At 34.7% G+C, this 23175-nt stretch overlaps 1 protein-coding gene, 1 long non-coding RNA gene and 1 other non-coding gene across 3 annotated transcripts; 1 reads left to right on the top strand and 2 right to left on the bottom strand.

The window, feature by feature from the left end:
* The first annotated feature begins 8823 nt into the window (after positions 1-8823).
* Positions 8824-8930, top strand: LOC127261433 (small nucleolar RNA R71). Its single transcript, XR_007840917.1, has one exon. It is a non-coding gene; the product is annotated as a small nucleolar RNA R71 (small nucleolar RNA).
* Positions 8931-18027: 9097 nt separating this feature from the next.
* On the bottom strand, positions 18028-19152 carry LOC127261120 (uncharacterized). Its single transcript, XR_007840855.1, has 4 exons — positions 18832-19152; positions 18679-18742; positions 18339-18412; positions 18028-18213 (listed from the first exon to the last, which is right to left on the bottom strand). It is a non-coding gene; the product is annotated as an uncharacterized LOC127261120 (long non-coding RNA).
* Positions 19153-19184: 32 nt separating this feature from the next.
* LOC127261229 (zinc finger BED domain-containing protein RICESLEEPER 2-like) lies at positions 19185-21500 on the bottom strand. The gene is made up of 3 exons (XM_051289479.1): positions 21205-21500; positions 19309-20877; positions 19185-19253 (listed from the first exon to the last, which is right to left on the bottom strand). The coding sequence occupies exons 1-3, from the start codon at positions 21454-21456 to the stop codon at positions 19185-19187; spliced, it is 1890 nt and encodes a 629-aa protein (XP_051145436.1). The 5' UTR covers positions 21457-21500.
* Between the last annotated feature and the right edge of the window lie 1675 nt (positions 21501-23175).

Consider the following 23175-nt stretch of genomic DNA (forward strand, 5'->3'; position numbering starts at 1 on the left):
TCCGGATGGGAGAGCCATTCCTGATTCGATTGCCCCATACATATCCCAACTCACAAATTACATAACTTCCAACTCTTACATTCCTTACAAATTTTCTCCAACTTCAGTTGAATCCTTTCGCGAGTGGTGGTCGGTTACTTGGGCCTTGATTGCTTCTGACAAAGATCGCTTGCTGGGCATTCTCCTTCCTCCACCTGCGTTAACATTAGGGGCGACCCTTCTGACCAACACCCGAAGGAACTTGATTACTCAAGGCACTGGGTCGGGCACTCCTCAGAGGAAAAGAAGAGCTCCTTAGACTCAAGCTATTCCCTCTTCTGGAAACGATCAACAACCTTTGAGAGACCGCTCATCAGGTCGGGCACCTGCAAGGACCCGACCTCGTCCAGGTATTTTTCCAATAATCCTGATTCAATACAACTTTTGTACTTAGCATTTTATTAACCATCATTCTGATATACATGTCATATTTCGGCCAGAGCGTCCGCCAAACTATTCCAATTCCAAATAAACCAACAAAGCCACCAACCGACCAACTCTATGAACCGGAACCCCCAACCAAACGACGGGCCCCAGTAAGAGCATCTTCACCGGCCGAACCAGCAACAACAAGGGTTCCATCGAACAGTGATACGACTGCTTCTGTTGCGGTCGTCTCAAGAGACAGAACTATCCCTGAGGCGGCCGTTTGTGATGCTCCCGCCGAACTTGTTGTAGCAGCCCCAAATGCATCCGACCAAAGGGTAGCAGACTTGGGAGCAGCCGACCTAGGGACTGCCGACCTGAGAGTAGCAGACCAGAGGGCAGCTGACCTGGGGGTTGCCGATGTGAGAGTGGCAGACCCAAGGGCAGTGGATCCTCTACCAGAAATAAACAGACACGAGGAAGAACCCTTAGCTGCTCCACCGAGGGGCCTTTTACAAGAATTACAAGAAATACATTCCTCCGACTCAGAGACTTCTGTTAATCTAGTAACCACTTGAGATTCTTCCTTCCAAACTACAAGCTAGTGTTAACATGATTTTTAACACACTATATCTCCATCATTCAGGGACCCAGATCCATACCACAACGCCCACTTGAAGCAGCCGACGAGTCAGCCATTGTAATACCAGCCGCCCAGCTTTCCAGACTTGAGGCTATTCTAGCACCTTCAGTGACCACCATTCGTCCAGAGGTAAGGACAATTTCCACAATCAATTCTCAATATCCATGCTCCATTCAGTCTGAGATAAACATCTTTTATTTCAGGGATGTTCTGATCTAGCCCTCTTGTCGGCTATCCCCATTCCGACGGATGTCCGAGCTATAATCGCACAGGCTATTGACCAATCTTTCCCCGACTTGGGAACAGACTTGCTTGACAGCCTTCTTCAAGCCATTGGTGGTCTTTTGTTTCAAATATCTTCAGAGTCGGCTGCTACATCCATTCTTCACCAACTGATGGAGCGACTATCCGAACTCCGGAATGAAGTTATGTTCGCTCGTGTTCTGACCATTGAAACACCCTTGCCTGATTTGGATCGAATAAGTCTGGAGGCTTCCTTGGCCAAAACCAAGGAATCCATTCAACAGGCAATTGGTCGATTAGAAGGCCTTAATAATGTCAAAGCACAAATAGAGGGGTCAATCCAGCAAAAAGAAGCAGAACTTCGGTGTCTCAAACTATCATCAATCACCAAATATTTGTAATGGCTATTCATGGATTTTTTGCGCAGCATATACGCCTAATCGATCCACTATATATTGTCAACATATTTCGATTGGGTAGGCAATATGATGCCACTACCACGCAACACTGAAATGCCTAAATTTACTTTCTTTTTTTTTTATGAGAAGATGGACGTTCTAGTATGGAGCATGTGAGCCGTTTTATTGTACAATATGGCAAAATTAGTGATTGATATAAACTTCAAATATTTTTGCTATCGGTAACCGGTGTCACATTCATTGGCATTTGGCACTACCACCAAACTCTATATAATAATGGAAAGAGATATGTAGGGCATTTCACATTCGGTTTTATAGTACACCATTGAAGTGATATTAATTGATATAATGAATGCAACTATTGAATTGATGAACCGGTAACTGAGTATATTGAGCGCTTTCAAAATTTAAAAAATCTTTACAATATGAAAATCTTAGATATTGAAGCTATACATATAAAGGTGAGAAATATGCATCCACAACTCAATGAAAAACTTACTTTGTAGGAGTTCGGTGATTTTCAACAACTTATTTCTTGTGCCATTCAAGCAGAGCAAATAATAAACAAATGGAAGGCTGTCAATCAATTTAAGCCAGCTGATTAGCCTTATATCATCATCGATGATGAAGATTACTTTTAACTGGAAGAAGAAAACATAAAGATAGAGATTGGATTTTTTTTCGGGAGTGAATGTCATGTCATTGATGGAAAAACCAACACTAAAAGATCATTTGTGCCTATCGGCAATGGTAGTGGAAGTTGACACTAAGAAAGATGACAATACCTATAATGTGACCTCTATCGATTAGGTAAATATTTACTCTCATATAATAAGGAAGCCATCGATTCATGCCACCATCAGATGAATAGTTTGTGAATTGTAAGGCGCCGATGGCTCGAGGGCTGAAGTGCCGAATACAGACACAAAAAGAGACAACACTAGAGGAAAAAACTAGCGAAGAGAATTGGAGATAAGTGCATGATAAAAGAATAAAATGATTGACCTAAAGGATTGGCCCGAGAAGTTGACAAAATGCACTGCAGATAAGGGAAACAAAAATCAGTGAAAGAAGATGACCATCTCAATAGTAGCCATAAGAAAAGACGAGATTAATTTGTTCTCCAAATGTGTTGCGGCATAAGGAAGTGGGTGGGAGAAAGCAGATCTGAGCAAATCATGAGTCTCTATGAGCAAAAAAGTGCTTAATGACCTGTCGCGCGGTCAATCAAATATTTCACCTAATCCGTGATCACAATTTAATGTAATACAGGGGAAGGGATCGTCTCCACAGGGATTGTGTGATTCACTCTTTCGTATTCTAATGCAGTAAATAAAGGGGTATTTTTCTTTTATTATCTAATGAAAATAAAATAACAAAGCAATTAAATTAAAGGGGAACTGACTATCAAGGGGATGTCTGGCTCAAGGGATGATGCAGTTATGGCACTTGTGTTTTATCATTAATTCAATAAAGTTAATTCTTATTAAAGTATCAATAAATTGGTTATAGCTATCAACAAGCTCTGACAACCAATTTTCCCTTACAGTGTAGGTAATTAAGGTACGACCATTAACTACCCCTAATTAAGCAAATAAACCTAGGTGCGCCAATAAGAATATTGTCTAACCGCATTGTAATCTAGAAAAACCCAATTCAAAAAAATTACTACCTAGGAGAAGCAATTAGATTTGATTGTCTAACCCCCGGGAAGGAACTATTCAACTCGGTTGTCACCTATTCAAGTGCGAATACAATTACAGATATCCTACCTAAATTGACTTTAGATTATCAGACTAATTTAAATATCGGTACCAAAATATTCAATGAAGCTAACAATCACAAACGCTATTCTCAAAATTACACAAATATTGATAATCAGAAAGAACTTTTATAAAGAAAATCAAGAATCTCCAAAACAAAAGAACCAAAACATTATCACCCTTCAAACCAGAAAAGTATCTACTCCATAATCAAATAACAAAGAACAAAAGAGAAAGATAAAGTCATAGTGGGAGGGGGAAATCTTCTCTGTCGATTTGCTCCTGCGCGATCTATGAATTTGTCAGTCTCTTGCTTCTGTGCGTATCTGCTCTAACCGTTCTCCCCTTTTGAAACGTGTGATCCCTCCTTTTATTTAATGTTTGCCCTAATTATTTTGTAGTTGGGCTTTTGGGCCCTTAATTAAATTCTCACGTCAAGAGGGTATAGTTAGTCATGGCCATGACTAACTAGCTTATGCAAATCTGAATTTTTCTTTACTTCTTCTACCAATTACGCCAAATTTGATATTTTCCCTATGCACACAACAAATAAACAATACGCATATAAATAAGGTAGAATTCAATCAAAATCAATCAAATATCGCATATAACATGAACATTTAATGCATGTGATTTCTAACTATCAAATATCTCCACACCTAGATCATGCTTGCCCTCAAGCATAGATTCGAAATAAGCCAAAGAAATCGCAGGCAACTCAATATGACAAGAGAATCCAACACAACCAATTCAATCTGAAATCCAACACATCAAGCCAAGTCAACCTCAAAAGATAACGTGTATTCACACATGCTCTCTGAAGGAATTAAGTGTATAATTTGCTCAACACTCCGGTAGTGCAACAAAAGATTATCCTATAGGCTTGAGTAAAAATCAAATCTCCCTTACTTAAATATTCGAATCTAGCATGAAGAATCAAAGGGACTTTCAATAAAGGTTGTAGCGGGGCTTATGGTCAGGGTAGGAAAAAGGGTACACAAGAGCTAAAATATGTCAGAAAAGAATACAATAAGAACACGATGCTAGCACATGAAAAACAAATCGACATAAACAATGAAATCCTTACTCTATTCACTACCTAAACTTTAATAATGAAATTAAATGAAAATACTTCATCAAGATGATTATTTTATTATTTATTTATTTTTTTGTTTCTTTTTCTTTTTTTTTCTTTTTTTATTTTTTATTTTTTGGCTTTTGCCTTTATATATATATATATACCTACACTACCCACAATTATTCCTTCATACTATGGCTTATTCCTACCCAAAGTTCGTTTCTAACTAGTGCCGAAGAAATGAAGTGTATCACAACATGGACTTATAGTAATTCATTCTAACATAGGGTTCAAATCGGAGAAGGCTTAATCAAAAGAAGGGTATGAGGCTAAAAGACAGGTTATTATAAAGGAAAAAATAGGCTAAGAAGGCTCAAATAGGCTAACTAGGGGAATATATTGTGCTGAGTAATAAGGAAAGGCTTAATGGGTTACCTAATGCCCTTATCATTTTCAAAACACAGGACTCGATAGTTGCAAGTTCAACATGCATAATCACTCAAGTTCTAGGTCATCTAATTGAGCATTACAAATCACACATGAAAGAAATTTCCAAAACCTTGAATATATGCAATTTATTTTCTAATATAACTTTTGGAACATAGGCTCAAATCTCACATGGTTCAAACGTCGACTTGACTCAACATATCACCAATCAAATGTCATTAGTCATGCCAAACTAACCTATCACACAAATCACCTTTGACTCACTTCAGAAAAATCTCAAAAACACGCGAAAAGACAGCAAATCAGGCATAAAATGTAACACAAAAAATGAAAAACTTGCCCAAAATTTTGCATAATTCCTCTCCCCGCACCTAAAGTATGCATTGTCCTCAATGTAAAGAGAGCAATAAAAAAAGAGAGGGACTTCCTGGAGTCTATATCGGGTGTAGTAGTTGGGAGCTTTGCTAACCCCTTTTCATTTGGTCGTGCGCCAGCTTTAGATGAGGCTTGGAATTTATCCTTGCAAACGATTAGCCAAACGCAACAATGTATCCAAACAAAGTAATTCACTCAAGTGACTAAACCCAATTGCACCAAATAAATCAGCCACAACAACAAGAACAAGATTATGCAAAGAGAGTGCGATCTTCAATTCAAACATGCCAAACCAAATCATCGTATGCAAAACAGTCCTATATAACAACCAACAACCAATAGCAAGTCACAATATTAGGCAATGCAATTCAAAACAATTAAGGCCAAAAGGTTCACCATATAAAGTTGACTTGCAGTTTAGAACACCACTGTAACTAGTCCAAGACAGAATATCCAAGAATAGAACTACGTCAAAACAAATCAAGCTTAACATTATGAACATCACTAAGCGACACCAAGTTCACAGCAATTTCCTAGTAACCGGAGTCCATAAATTGGCAATTCTGAAACATCAATCCCATCTCTCAACATATTATTCAAAAATTGAAAGTATTGGTAGGGATGAATAGATAATACCCAATCCAAGAATGAAGATCGGCGTTGGTTGGAGGCGGCGGAAGACTGTTCGGCAGCAGCGGGAAGTGTGGAATCCGCAGCGGCGTGGAGTCACAGGGGGCGCTGGGCGGAGTCTAGTCGGCACGCTAGAGGTCGAGGCGTAGATCACCGTCTGGAAGGAGTTGCGGCGGAGAGGGAGAATAAGCGGCGATCGGCGCTGGTGGAGGGCGACTGGTGGAGGGGGGGACTGGCGGAGAAGAAGAAGAAGAGGAAAAAGAAGAAGGGCGGAAGCGGAGGTGGAGGGCGTCGCGGCGAACGGCGCTGTTCGTCTGGAGGAGGAAGGAACCGGCGAAAGGGCGCGGCGTCTGGCAGAGAAGAAACCGGCGACGTCTCGGCTTCTGGTGGAGGGAGACGGCGCAGAGGAGGCGATGCGGCTTTTGGGCGAGAGAGAGAGTGGGGGGGAAAGGGAGAAGAAGAAGAATGGCAGAGGAAGGCGACGGCGCGAGGGGGGAGAAGAGAGAGAGAGAGTGAGGGAGTGAAAAGGTTTTTATTTATTTATTTATTTATTTTGGGGATTTAGGGTTAAAATTGGGTGTAGGGAAGGAAGAGATAGTGCGATAGACAGTGTTTAATCATGGTCATGACTAAATACTATCTATTATTCTGAAAACTGGTTGGGTAAAGAAAGGTTGGGAGAAAAAAATAGCATACAAGGTGCCAATTAGTCATGACCATGACTAAAGGCACCTCTTGATCTGAATTTTTCTTTTTTTTTTTTGGGTTTAAGGAAATTGATGCGCCTTCGAAAAGAGCCAGTAATTATTTTTCAAAAGACCTGCACAAAACCAAATAAAATTATCAAAAGTATTACTAGTAATTAAATAATAAAAAAATTAGAATTAAAGAAAACAATTAAATGGTTTGGGTTGTTTCCCAGAAAGCGCTTTTCTTTATAGTGTTTGAGCTAGACTTTGCCTCGCATCAATTCTGAACATCGAAATCGGCAACGGGTGCCGACTTTATAGGATCAAGTGAGGGTCCCTCGTGGTATAATTTGAAGTGATGTCTATTAGCCACACATTTATTCTTTGGCTTAGAATTTTGATTCTCCTTATGACATTTTTTCGGTGCCAGCAATGGTGATCCCTTGGGAATCCATCTCCACTTTTCGACAATCTTTTTTCTTTTCTTACTCTCTCCAGTTGGTCTTTTCTTTAACTGTTTTGTCAACACAGTTCTTCATTTATTCTCATTACCAACTTAACAAGTTTCTACACACAGAATTGATAACATTAATTGCATATAACAATTCAGATTCAACAGGACATTTGACGGGATTAAAAATATTGAAATGAAATTCTTCTCCATCAAACTCCAAGCTGAGTGTGCTTTTTTTAACATCTATCTTTGTTCCTACAGTGCACATAAAAGGTCTTCCTAACAAAAGAGGTGGTGGATTAAAACAATGTGCATCGTGCATATCAAGAATATAAAAATCAACAGGAAAAATTAATTCATTCACTTGAACTAATACATCTTCTATCATACCATCGGGATAAGCATGGGTTCAATCAGCAAGTTGAATAATAATTCTTGTTTCTTTTAGAGGCCCTAGATTTAAAGAGTCGTATATTGATCAAGGCATGACATTAATAGCAGTTCCTAGATCTAGCATAGCCTTAGTTATCTAAGTTTTTCCAATCTTACAAGGGATAGAAAACATACCTGGATCACCTGTTTTAGGTAGTACCTTTCTTTTGATAACAGCAGAAACGTTCTCACCCGCTATAATATGCTCGTCCCCTCGCAATTTTCTTTTGTTGGTGCACAGTTCTTTCAAAAACTTTGCGTACTTGGGGATTTGGTTGATAGCTTCCAGGAGCGGGATATTAAGTTCCACCTTCTTGAATATTTCCATCATCTCTTTTCGTTTGTTTGCCTTTTGTGGTTTCTTCAACCTGTCAGGAAAAGGAGCTGATTTAGTTTCAGTAGGAGGAACCGAGTTAGGAAGTACCTTTTCGTGAAGTTCAGCTTCTTTTTCAATCTTCATCTCAATCTGATCCTCATTTTGTTCCTTTGAGATACGAGGTGGACCTTCCAATTCCTTTCCGCTACGAAGAGTTATAGCACTCGTATTCTTTCGATTAGGCCGGGAGGAACATTCAATCATCGTATCACTGCAGATAGTGATGGCGCTGAAATTTGCTGGAATTGCAGATTACTGGTAGCCATAGACTCCACCAAGTCTTCCAAAGATGGACTGGAGTTGCTTGTGGGTGCTTGGGGCGGCTGTTTCTCATAGAAACGAGGTTGTTGCATCGTTGCATAGCTCCAAATGGTTGATGAGCATTACCCTGTTGTGCATTTCCATAACGCACGTTCGGATGATCTCTCCAGCCTGGATTATAGGTGTTGGAGTATGGATTGTACGCTGGAGGTCTATTCATACCGTAGTTTACAGTGTTCACATCCACTGCACATTCTTCTTGGAGGGTCGGACATGCATCTGTAGAGTGTCCTGTACTCGTGCATATTCCACACACGTTGACCTGGACACTCGGGTTGGATTTTTCCACGACCATCTTGCCAACAAAGCTCGTCAATTAAAAAATTTGTTGTTGCATCGATTGGATGGCATGGTCGCTGTTGTTTCCGCTCATCTGTCCAACATCCCTTGAACCAAATTGCTGTGTGTTTTCAGCCATCCTTGCAATAAGATTCCAAGCTTGTGCCGGCGTCTTATTTACTAGAGCTCCACCACTTGCAGCGTCGATGATGTTCCTGTCCATCAATGATAAACCATCATAAAAATATTAAATCAATAGTTGAGGGGGAATTTAATGTTGTGGACATTTAATGATAAGCTTATTAAATCGCTCCCAATATTCATGGATCGTTTCACCTGATTGTTGCTTGATGCCACATATCTCCGTCCTCAGGATCGCAACTCTGGAAGCTGGAAAGTACTTCTCCAAAAATTTCATTTTCATGTCGTTCCACGTGTCGATGCTTCCAGGTGGGAGATAGTAGAGCCAATCCTTTGCAGCATCTTTGAGCGAGAATGGGAAGGCTTTGAGTTTGATCTGTTCATCAGTAACACCTGGTGGTTTCATGCTGGAGCACACCATGTCGAACTCTTGCAAGTGTTTGTGAGGTTCTTCACCTGCAAGTCCATGAAAAGAAGGCAATAAATGAATTAATCCAGATTTCAGTTCAAAAGCAATAGTGTTATTCAGAGTGGGATAGTTAATGCATAAGGGCTGCTGCGCCAAGTCGGGAGCAGCCAACTCCCTTAAAGTACGGGTATCCTCAGCCATGACAGTCTCTTGATCACTTTCAGAGTCGCTAGAGCTAGAGATTCTGAGGTGGTTTAAAGATTCTAGCTTCGCAACCTGAGCAGCTTTTCGTTGCTTGGATTCTTTTCGTAGCTTTCGCTCAACCTTCTCGATCTCAAAATTAAATATCAGTTCACATGTACGAGAAGAACGAGGCATAAACAAGAGGATAAATTAAAATAACACAAAAGAGTAAAACAAAGCGCCAATCCCCGGCAACGGCGCCAAAAATTGACCTATCTCGCGGTCAATCAAATATTTCACCTAATTCATGATCACAATTTAATGTAATACAGGGGAAGGGATCGTCTCCACAGGGATTGTGTGATTCACTCTTTCGCATTCTAATGCAGTAAATAAAGGGGAATTTTTCTTTTATTATCTAATAAAAATAAAATAACAAAGCAATTAAATTAAAGGGGAACTGACTATCAAGGGGATGCCTGGCTCAAGGGATGATGCAATTATGGCACTTGTGTTTTATCATTAATTCAATAAATTTAATTCTTATTAAAGTATCAATAAATTGGTTATAGTTATCAACAAGCTCTGACAACCAATTTTTCCTTACAGTGTAGGTAATTAAGGTACAACCGTTAACCACCCCTAATTAAGCAAATAAACCTAGGTGCACCCATAAGAATATTGCCTAACCGCATTGTAATATAGAAAAACCCAATTCAAAAAAATTACTACCTAGGAAGGGGCAAGTCTTCAATTGGTGCGTTCAAACTCCGGTACGTTTCGAGATCATCGGAGGATTGATCCTTTGCCCCCGGAGGAAAGGGTCTTCAGCAATGGAAAATATACATTGGGATCGTTTTTATAAGTCCCAACTGATGCGCATACAATTGCGGGAAGTATCCTCTTACCCTAACGGGTAAAGAACGGGAGATGGGCCTTAGACCCAACAACAGGGGCCTCGCGGTCAAGACGTGGTTCCACGATGAAGTGATAGAAGACCAATCAGGGGAACCATCCTCCTTCGTTGGCGGGGGTTTGAAGAACCAATCGGGCCCGCGAGACCGCCTCAACAAAGAAAAGAATCGAGCATCCTCACGGTCATGCGACAATAGGAAAAAATCGGCAATTTCAAAAGCATTGCGAGAACATTCAAATTTGAAAAAACCATAAAGGTACCCTTTGGGTGGATACGTGTTCCTCATGAGCTAGGTGAGCATTGAAATCATTAAGGGTTCGGTACAAATGGCCTATAAAGAATTGAGCGAGTGCTAAGCAGTCCCCTTCCATTATCGACGACACTAGAGATTCATACTCCCTAATTAGGTTCCTACCGGCGAGCCTACGAAAAATCGATTCGCCTAAAGCATCAAGAAGGCCCTATGGTTATTAAACAAGTTATCTTTCGAACCCGGCGCCCTATACTTCCCATACTGTACGACACTTGAACTAGATTTCGAGTAGTCAATACTAAGATCAACAATGTTCAACGATGCAGGGAGTAAAGCATAATCATCCCCTGTTACGGGGAGACCTAATAGCATAGAAATATCAAGTAAAGTGGGGGAAAACATGCCCAAGGGAAAGCAAAATCCATTTACCACCGGACACCAAAACCCTAAGAGTACAAAAAGGAGATCGAAGTTTGGGTGAGATACCTATGTGCTGATGGTGATCATATCGCCGACTCCCCAAGCTTCCCACTGTGCGTCGACCGAACCATCAAGGGTTGTCGTCCACTCTGTGAAAGTCGCATTGTCGGGTTATCGGGTCAAAAGCCAACCTTGTTGAAAAGCCAACGAGTAGAAGTATTTTGCGATTAACAGGGGAGACGCCCCTTAGCCGGAGATCCTCTTTTTGGAGTTCCGTCTCGGCCGACGGGGTTGAAGTTTACGATTTACCATCAATGGATGGGCGTATAGGTCCTTCGGCCGATGTGAAGTAATGAGTTAGGCCAGGGACCACTGTCGACGAGGGCTTTTTCACACCGCTAGAATCAGGAAGGGATGGAGGATGAGCCACCAGAGAAGCCATAGAAATCGAGGCCTGCACCCACCACCAAGAACAACAAATATTCAAAGGGAGAAAAGAAGGCGAACGAAGGGAATAATGGTGGAGAAGAGAAAAGTGATGATGCAAACCCCAAAATCCTTACCTGTCTTTTCTTCCACGCGATGCGGGAATCGAAAGCCTCAACTGTCACATCAATGGGGGAAAATCTAATGTAGAAAATCAAGGGATTTTTGTCACTACAAGAAAATATTAATTTTATAACAATATTTTTTTGTCCCTAAATTCACTTTTTTCCGTTACTAAAGACATTAGAGACGGAATTAAAGAGGGAATTGCGTTAACTACGTGAACTTTAGGGACGAAATTCCATTACTAATATACTATTTTTTTGTAATGTGTACATCTTGATTTTACATTGGGGTCCATCGGATTCAAGCTCCACAATAAGAAAATTCCAAAAAAGGGTAAAGCTCCATACATTTCGCATTATACCCCTTTTTTTTAGGATGGTTTATGTTGGACCCCAAGTCCAAGTGACTCAAAGTACGGAACACACTCAATCGCCGAAATTTTTTATCCGAAAGCGATGTTTCCATACGTGTAGAAGTCGCTCCTACAGAGCAAAAGAATGTAGCCTCCACAAGACCTAAAGCCATGACTTCCACAAGACCTAAGACAACCTCCTCCATTGGCCCTGAGTTGGTAATTTCATAACATCAGTGGAAGACCCCGACACATACACGTTCTATGTGGAAGGCTCCATGGGTCAAGCCAAAGAAAGAAGAATAAAGATCCCATATAACTCGAAGTTGTTGAGGACACGTCCCCGTGGACCGGCTAGGAGTATGATGGAAGCAAGACGGGGTAAGCAACATATTTGGTCTAGAGGCAATGAAAGAAGTTCAGAACGAGTAGAACCCGGTCCAGAGGCAACGGAAGCGGTTCAGAACAAGTACAGGTGGTTGGGAGTGGTAGAAGGAATATATCTAGTAAAAAACACATAAGACAGGGACCCACAAGAAGAACAACTCTAATATTTCATTACTTGTTCATGGTTTTTAGTATCTATTTTATGCATTTTAATTCGAATTAAGTGTTTTCATTTTTTCTTGCAATTCGTTTTATTTGCTTTCCGTAGATTCATTTGGTTCATCCTGATCAATTGTGTGAGACGTTAGTGACCCGACGATGAATAGGCTTTTAAAGTACTATCAGAACTCATACTGACGAATCGACGAACAATTTTGAAGCCTCTAAATTGTAGGATCCAACAATCTTTTATGGATTGTATTTATAAAAATAAGAGATAAATAAGTCTGTTCACATTGTGTTTTTCGTGATACAATTTTTCATAAATATTATTAAAATATATATATATATATAATATACACTTATGAAGACAAATAATATAAAATAAAAAACTTCACAAGTGGAATGCGTTTTTTTTTTTTTTTTAGCTTACTCTGCAAGTGGAATGAGCTTACTCTCCAAGTGGAATGTCTTTTGTTTAGCTTACTCTTTTTCTCATTCATCTATGCACCACCTATTATAATAAAATTAAATCTACCATTACTTTATAAATATATTATAACGAGTTTGTAACATGTGCTATTCACGAATTATTATAATAATTTATTTTTCTAATAAATAATAATTATAGTTTTTTTATATATAAAATATATTACTATAATAAAATCACTTAAAAATAATATACATAAAAAAATTTTAAAATTTAATTTGTAAAAAATAAGAATAATAAAATAAATAATTAATAAAATACATGCACATATGAAAATAAAATTGATTATTTAAACAATATAATAAAAAAACTTCAAATATATTTGAGAATAATTCATATGTGTTGGTGAAAAATAAATACATTCTTTATGTTTGTATAGTTGTTTCATTCCTATTTATAGCCTATAATATAAACAAATACAAAAAATATAGAAAATAAATAAATAAATATATAATTAATGCAAATTGTAATTTATATTCAAATCTAATATAGATTAAAAAAAACTATTTATCCAATCTGTATTAAATTGAAAATCAAAATAAATTTTAAAGAATTCCATAGATAGAGATGAGAAAAAAAAAAAAAAAAACTAAGTTCTTAATTTTTTTATCATAATTTCTTCTATGTTCTTAACTTATAGTTTTGAAAAAAAATATATATAAATAATATAACAAAAATAAAATAAACAATAATAAAAACAAGCAACAAATATAGAATTGAAACCGAAAAAATTAAATACCTACTGTTTCATCGGATCCACACTTGATACTGATACACACATGAAATTTCAATAAATTTGACCAACAACAAAATTGATTTCTATCGACGATAGAGTTCTTCACTTTTGACGATTCACAAATAACTGACAATATATACATTAATAAACGTAAAAAGAAAAAAGTCAAAATATAATATTACAAACCTGTGTATTATATTATTCAAAATATAATGAAATAATAGTTGTTAGGATACAAATTAAATGAAAAATATATGTAATAATAATTTTTTTTTTCGACAAATTTAATAAAACACACATTTGTGTTTTATATAAATACATGTTAGATTATGTATGGATATAATATATCTATATTATATTTACACGGTCTTCATAATAAATTAAAATAAATTCTAACTTTATTAGATTATTTTCTATTCTAACATATTCTAAATAATTATCCAAATTCAATATTAAAAAAATAATAATATAAAAATAAAACACACATTTGTGTTTTATATAAATACATGTTAGAATATGTATGGATATAATATATCTATATTATATTTACACGGTCTTCATAATAAATTAAAACAAATTCTAACTTTATTAGATTATTTTCTATTCTATCATATTCTAAACAATTATCTAAATTCAATATTAGAAAAATAATAATATAAAATTCTAAAATTATGAGAACACATGAATTATAATGACTTGTCAAATATATATATTAGTCGGTAATCGTGCTATGTACATTTTTAGTTTATATTAAATTATATATTGATTTAATATTTATTATAAATAATAATTTTAATTTGTTATATATATAATATATTGTTTGAATCAAATCAATTTGAAAAATAACATCCATAATAAAAATTAAAACATATACTCCTTCAGTCCCATATCTATCTACCCGTTTGCTTTTTGCACGGAGTTTTAGAAATATTAGCATTATATTGGGATATAGTAAAAATAAAAGTAAAAAGACTAAATTAACTTTATTACTATTGTATGATAATAAGCTAATAACATTTCAGTAATATATTGTAATGTTAGGTCACTACAAGAAAATATCATTTTTGTAACGAGATTTTTCCATCTTTAAATTCATTTTTTCCGTTACTAAGATATTAGAGATGGAATTAATGATGGAATTACGTTAGCTACGTGATCTTTAGTGACGAAATTCCGTTACAAATATACTATTTTTTTTTTGTAGTGGGTAGACAGTACAGTTGCTAAAAAGGACATATATACTTTGTTATAGGAATGACCAAAATAAAAAAAAATGGATAGATTGTTAAAAGACGGAGGGAATAATTTATAGAAAATAAAAATAAGAAAATAAATAATTAAAATATACATACACAATGAGAATACAATAAAAATAAAATCTTTATATGTTAAAATTTATAGTAATTTTCTATATGAATTTTTCAAATAAAAAAATTTAAAAATTTGAACATGAATTTCAAAATTCAAAAATCTATTAAAATATTGTATTAACAACCAAATTAATTTGAAAAAATACATGTATAATAAGAATGAAAAAAATTATTAGTAAAAAAGATATAATAAATAATTTTAAAAGAAAATGCAATTCCTTGCAAAAATATGAGAAATAATTAATAATAATAATTATATTGCAAATAAAATAAAAAGTATAAAACATTTTAACATAAAAAAAAATAAAAATTTAAGATAAAATTAAAATAACAGGTCAACCAAATCAAAAAAGAAAATCTACTATGATCAAATTGTATATAAGAGTCATTTCAAGAATGCGCACCATTGTGCTAATTGACAAAATTACTAACTTAAAAAAAATTAGGGTAAATTATATAACACTCCTAGTGTCTTAATAAAAATGCACAAACCCCTTTATATTAATGTAAAGTTTGCACGAAACGCCTTATTGTCCAAAATTGATATTTCATTTTAAATAAAGACCTAAATTTGTAATTTTTTTAGACAAATTATTATCTGATTTTAAAAATGATAAAAATAAATGATTGATAAATTATTTATTTATTTATTTTATTTCAAAATTTATTTTAGATATTTTACGGTTTTTTATTGTTATTAAACTTGCATAATTTAGGTCATTATTTAGAACCAAACATCAGTTTTAAACAATAAAGGTGTTTCGTGCAAAAAAATTCTGTCACATTATATAAAATTTTGGTCGAACTATATATATCCGATTGCAAATCTTACCATTGGATTGAAAGATCAATGAATCACGAACACTCCCTCAAATTTTCAACTTGGTTGTATAAAAAAAATAAGAGAAAATATATTAAAAAAATAAAAAAAATACGATTTTTAAAAAGAAAATCAAAATTATTTTAAATCAGAAAAATTTAGGGAATTAAAAATAAGTATATATAGATGTACCAACCTCTAATTTTATCCATAATTTTCTTATTTATTATCACAATAAACATAAATTTTGTTAGATTATTTGTTATATATGGTTGATAAAACATTTTAATTTGTGCGTAATTTTAAAATTTTATTTTATTTTTAAATATTAAATTTGAATAATTACTTAAAATGTATTAGAATAACAAATAATCCAATAAAATTAGAATTTATTGGATAATAAATAACAAAATATGGATAAAATTAGGATTTTTTATTTTTTATTTTTTTATCTATATACTTCCCCGTCCCATAACAAAGTATCCATTTTTCCATTTTAGTCCGTCTCCTAACAAAGTATCTATTTCATTTTTTAGTAACTGTACTATCTACCTAACATTCACTACAAAAAAAATGGCCATTTGTAGCGGTTCAATAACCGCAACAAATGACCATTTTTTGGTACAAAAAGCTATTTGTAATGATTTTGTACCGGATTTTGACCGGTGCATATACTCGATTACAAAAAGTCTATGTACCGACTTTTTCCGCAACAAAAAAGGGTCGGTCAACGCATTTATTGTAACAGTGTTTGTAACGCTATCATTGTACTGTCGATTTATTTGTAGAGGACATTTACTGTTATAAAAGAATCGTTACAATAAGTGTCCATCCACTTGTAACGGCTTTTGTTGCGGTAATAATTTCGTTACAATAGTTGGTTTTCAGTAACTTATTTAATATTTTTTGTACCAGTATTTGTAACGGCCAACTTTTTGTAATGAAAAAAGTCCCCTTATATTTTCAATAATAACCTAAAAAAATAGTTTCGGAACCGAAAAACCTGTACGCTGTGAGAAAATACGGCCAAATAACATTACAAAATATGGAAATATTACGGAAATTCAGTATCACCATGAATTGTAGCAAGTACGCACTGTGTAAAAACATAAATATTTCACAATAGCTAACATATATGACAAAACGTAGCAACAAACACACAAAATGTAGCAGAGACAGCAAGTTCAACCAACATAAAGGACTTAGTTAGCATCAATCCACAAACAAAAGTCAATTAGCATAGAACTACGTGCCATGCTGCAACGCCCCATGCAGCGTCAAAGTGGCCGTACACCGTAGTTACGGGCGACAAACAAGCTGCCAACATTGTGTAAAATTATATAAGAATTTATTTGTGAGATGGTTAAGTTGTAATCAAATAGAAAATCTTGTAAATATGGTTGCGTACATCTTTGAATGTCCAGTCGATTGGCTCGCTGCGGACAACCTCACCGAGTGTTTGTGCTCCAGATGTTGTCAGTAGAATAAGCGCAGCCTCCGGAACAGTAGCAGTTGTAACAAAAACCCTTACTATGTCAACAATGTCACCTACGGACATATAAAGAAAATATGTGCAAATCATCGGTAAGAAAATAAAATCATGAAATATTTAATCAATATAAAAGATTAAAGATATTAACTAAAACATTATAGCATACGTAAGAGAAAAAGTTGGAGATGATCGCCTAATTTAGCCATCCATACATAAACGTAATCAAAATTGTAAAACATAGATTAGTATAAGTATAATTATAGCATGGATCCTATCTTGATGACATCCGGGCCAACATTTGCACACCCCCACAAGTAGGGGTGGAAATAGGCCAGGCCAGGCCAGGCTTTGGTTAAATAGGCTTGGCCTGTCTTAAAAAGATATGGCCTGAGCCTGGCCTACCAGCCTGAAAAAAAATATTTTTAAAGCCTGAGCCTGGCCTTTTTAAAAGCCTGGCCTGGCCTACGAGCCTGTTTAAAAGGCTACATAATAATTTATTATTATTATTATTATTATTTTTTTTTTTTGTAAATTTCGTACTATAAATAAAAAATAAAACAGATACAATTATTTATATTATATATAAAAAAATAAAAAATTCTGTTTTTTAATGAGAAAAATAATCATTTTTATTGCCATATAAAAATACAATATATTATACTAATAATTTGCAAAAAAACGTATATTACAATTCATTCAAATATATATATAATTATTGGGAATAAGTCTTGCAAACTCCAGACAAAAGCTGATAGAAATTACTGCATAATGACATTAAAAAAAAAAAGTTTACATCAATCTATTGTCATTAAGCTGATTGTTCTAACAAAGAAATAAGCAACGCTAACTCAGAAGCAATATTAAAAAATTCGACAAAAATATTTAGAAATTAATAACATAGTTTTTCAAGTTCACGTCACCCACAGGCCACAAGCCACAAGAATTGCAAATTCCCCCAAAGTTTCTGAAACCATTAAATCTGTTCAAGTACAAAAGTTGATCAAATTAGTATTATATCTGAAATTTCTTCCTTCTATATATAAATTACGCAAAGCATCAAAAAATTATATTAGAACAAAAAGAAAAAAGGAATATCTTACTTACCAATACAATAAAAGTTTCAAGAGAAAAATAGCAAATAGATCAATAATATCTTCTGGACATTAGCATTTCCACTCCTGAAATCAAAATTTAAAATTTCAGCACCTGCAAACCTATCCAAATATTTTAAAAAAAATAAATAAATAATTGTAATATCAAAACAACCACCTGCAAACCTATCTAAATATTTCAAACAATACATCCTGCAACAAATTTCAGAAAATCAAAGTTGAATCCTCCCAAAATACATCATGCAACAACAATATCTTACTAAAAAAATCAGATTTTCAAACAATTAATCTGTATAAAAAATTTCAGAAAATATTATAAATTTAAAACGTACCGCAACCAAAGTATTAAAGAACTTCTTTAATCTATAAGCTTATCTCCTTCAAAGACTCATTCACCTTCAAATGAGAGAAATATTTTTATTAGAAAAAAATATATTGTGGGTGATGAATAAGATAAAGAAAAGACAGTTAATAATAAAATTTACCTTCTTTTTTTTCAAGTTGTATTTATGTCGAAGCCAATCTCCTCCACAAATTAGTGTCTCAATAGATTCTTCATTCAATCTTGAACGATATTCATCTATAATTCTACCTCCAGCACTAAATGTAGACTCTGAAGCTACTGTTGATATTGGAATCGCAAGTACATCAGCAGCCATCTTCGATAAAACTTTATATTTCATGCTGTTGTTCCTCCACCACTCCAAGGCACAAAATGAAGACATATTTCCATCAGGAATATAAACACTGTCCTCGAGATAGGCATCCAATTCAGATTTTGATACAGGAATTGCTTCTTTTGCTCTTACAAGACTCATAATTTGATTAAACCCAGTAACTATCGCAGATTCAGATTGGGTGGTGGCAGAGGAGATGTTAGCCATATTGCACTGACTTGAGGATGATTCTTCAACACTTAAGGCCACATAATCATTATATAGTTGTTGCAGTGAAGCACGCACTTTGTTCACATACTCGGCAGCAACTTCTTCAGACTTGTATATCATTGGAAAACATATTTCAACACCATGAAATTTAACTCTCGGATCCAATACATTTGCAACAGCCATCAATAGATTGCACTCACCCCAATATTTATCAAACTTTTCTTTCATTTGCGTTGCCATTTGTATCATAAAAAGATCATCATCCTTTGTCGCATCATCAATTACTTGCTTCACTTTCCAGACCTCTGAAAGATACAAGTTGGCAGTAGGATATTCACTTCCAGATATTAAATTGGTAGCTAAGTTGAAAACCTCTAAAAGTTTACAAACTTTCTCGACTTTCTCCCAATCTTCATTTGAAGGTGCAAATGTATAATGAGGTTCTCTTTCTTGGTATTCTGAGAAGACAATCTTGAATTTTAAAGCAGCGGCTAACATGTGATATGTAGAATTCCACCTTGTTGGACAATCAATTATCAACTTCCTTTCTTTTAGATGCTTTTGTTCAACTACTTCACCAAAACTCTTCAATCTTGAATCATTGAAGTTTACATACTTCACACTTTCACGAACATTATGGATGATATCTTTGATTCGACTAAGCCCATCTTGCACCAAAAGATTCAATATGTGTGCACAACATCTAACATGAAATAGAGCTCCATCGAGGACAAGCTTGGTGCTGCGTGATATGTAGTCTTTTAGATACCTCAAGCACGAGTTATTATATGAAGCATTGTCAACTGATACTGAGAACACTTTATCTTCGATCCCCCAAGCCTTCAAACATTTGAAAATGGCATTGGCTACATCAATTCCTCGCCTTGGAGCAGGCACCTTGACAAAGCTTAAAATCCTTTTCTGAAGCTTCCACCCAGAATCTATAAAATGACCAGTGATTACCATATATTCAATCACTTGATGACTGGATTTCCACATATCTATTGTCAAGCTAATCTTGCTCACACTCTTTAATAATTCCTTCAATGCTTTTCTTTCTGCTTCATATATTGCTATGCAATCACTTCGTATCGTCTTACGAGAAACTTTCTGAAATTCAGGGTTCGCATACTGAAATGACCATATAAAAGCATCGTCTTCTACAATGCTAAAAGGATACTCATGTACCATAATAGAAGTGGCAATGACTTCCCTCATCTTTTCATTAGAAAATCTAAACCCCAGACTTATAAACGGATTACTTGAATTGGATGGCTTAAAAGGAATGACACATTGTTTCTTTTGTGAAGCCATTTGTACTGACCTCTGCAAACACCCTTCTGAATGTCTCTTTAGATGGCTTGTGCTCGCACCTCTTCCCCCAGTAGCAAATGCATTTTTACAGTATTTGCAAATAGCTTTCTTAACACTTTCAGCAACTTGAATTTCATCAAAGTCATTCCACACAATTGAAGTTTTTTTCCTTTTTTTCCTATTGGCACCTTCATTTGCTTGATTTGAATTCCTTTCGTCTTCATTTCTGTTATCATCCACAGGTTGGCTTGAAAGGGAATCCACTGATATACTATTGTGTGTATCAGATGGAAGATCAAAAATATTTGTTTCATCCATCGAAGCCATATCCTGCTTCAAAATAAATAAAAAAATTTATTTAATTAATGATATACATTATAAACGAAAATATCAGAAACTGTTCATTCTTGTAAATATATATCTTATATTTTTCTACAAAAATATAAAATTTTCATTTTAATCTAAATAATATAAAACACAAAAATAAAAATAACAAAACTATTTTAAAAAAATGACGTTATAAAAAAACAAAAAAAACGTCATAAAAAAAAATATAAGATAAATAAAATATAACAAAAAAAATATATATATATATATATATTGAAATTCATATCTAAATAAAAATAACGAAAAAAAACATATAAAAACGATATTTACCTTATTTTTCCAAATTCCACCGGTAGCAATAAAAAAGAAGAGGCGATGAAGACAGAAGAAGGAAAAAGAAAAGTAGTGGGTCTCTGTGAAGAAGATTGCAAAACCCTGGACGGCGTGGAGGTCTGGCAGCAGTTGCAGGCTTGCAGCGGTGGAAAAGGAATATGGACAGTTGTTGTTCAGTTTACAGCGGGATAATATTTGAATTATGATAAAAGAAACAAAAAAAGGAACATGTGTGCAGTAGTTGTTCATATTTGAAATTTTTTATTGGGATAAAAATTATTTTTATTTTTGTTTTTTTTTAATAAATTTATAATTAAATTTTTTTTTATATATCATTATTATATATAAAACTATTCTTATTTTATAATAATAAAAAATAATTTTATATAATAATAATATTATTATTAAACAGGCCGGCCTGTTTAGTAAATAGGCTTTTTCATAAGCCTAAGCCTATTCTGTATATATAAACAGGCTTTAACAAAAATCTGAACCTGGCCTTTCTAATAAATAGAACAGGCCAGGCCAGGCTTGATGTAGGCCAGGTCATAGGCCCCTGACAGGCCGCCTGGCCTATTTCCACCCCTACCCACAAGTATAAAACCACCAGCAATGTGAACAATTTATTTGATACATGTGAAAGTTGTTTGTTTAAACAACCAACTTAACCATGTACCAATTTAAAAACAACAATTAATTGAGTGTTAATGTATCCAAATACCTAACAAATAAATTACATCAAAAATAAATCTATGTAAACGGGTCAAACCCATACCTAATGCAATGAAGCAATATCTCCCTACAAGTATTAGTGGCATGGTTTAAACAAGTCCTACATGGGAAATATACAACCGAGTCTATGTCCCTCCCACGAAAAGCATAGTTTAAGAATTGTAGCACACCATCCAAATAAGTAGACGAAGTATGGTTCGATTCGTCAATCCAACTCTTGTCCATCTAAGAAAGAAAAAGTTTGAAGATATTTTTTTCATAATCCCATTAACATATATCGTATGCACTTAATTAAACACATGTTGTAATGTGGATCAAGATATAAGTACCACTTTAATAGCGTGCCATGTAAATAATTTTCAGACCCTAAGATAACTTATTTCAGGTTGGTTCTTAATACTAACCTGCCTCGGCTTATATAACCACCGAAAATAGTAGTATTGAACTAAAAATATGAATATTAGCACTATAATTCGAATGTTCATATCATAAAAACTATACAAGTAATGTGATATACTATTGGTGTATGAATAACTTACTACAATGCAGCAAGCTTGGATCGACGCTTAGACTTCTACCCAAAAGTACGTTGTCCCTCAATGGCGGGTATGACACACCTATTCAATTTCAAAGATGCCTTGTGTCATCCATAATGCACATGAGTAGATCGAAGAATTAGCAGAACACTTTATAAAAGCAGTAACGAGTAACAGAGAAACCACAAACAATATTATACATATCAGTGATGATGGTATATTTAGACTGGGCTTTTGGCAGTTGTTGTGCTTTATCAACATGGAACATGAACTATATCAGAATGCACCACTATCTTCTTACACACACATATATATACATATATACAATAGCTTCTAGAAGGTTTGGAGAGGCAACCAATTGATGTGGTCCCCGTTGGAATTAAATTTGGAGGTGGTCCCCAAACTTTATAATCCAAGTAATTCTTCCGGTTGATGTACCCAACCCTCCTCTTTTCTGATTGCAATATTCATTCATACAAACAATACACAACATATATATAAACTTATATGTGCTCTGCCTCCACTAACTATATAGTAAATTTTACCTGTAAAAATAAAGTTTATGCTAATCACGTACTTCAGGAGCAACTTGACATGCCATGAACAAACTTCCCACTTAAAAATTCCATTAGAACTAAAAATATTATATCTAGCTGCCCAGTAATGAGTTAAACCTCTGACTTGTAAAAATGCAGGAATA

Source organism: Andrographis paniculata, unplaced genomic scaffold, assembly GCF_009805555.1.
Source record: "Andrographis paniculata isolate CXL003 unplaced genomic scaffold, ASM980555v1 Contig62END, whole genome shotgun sequence".
Taxonomy (NCBI): domain Eukaryota; kingdom Viridiplantae; phylum Streptophyta; class Magnoliopsida; order Lamiales; family Acanthaceae; genus Andrographis; species Andrographis paniculata.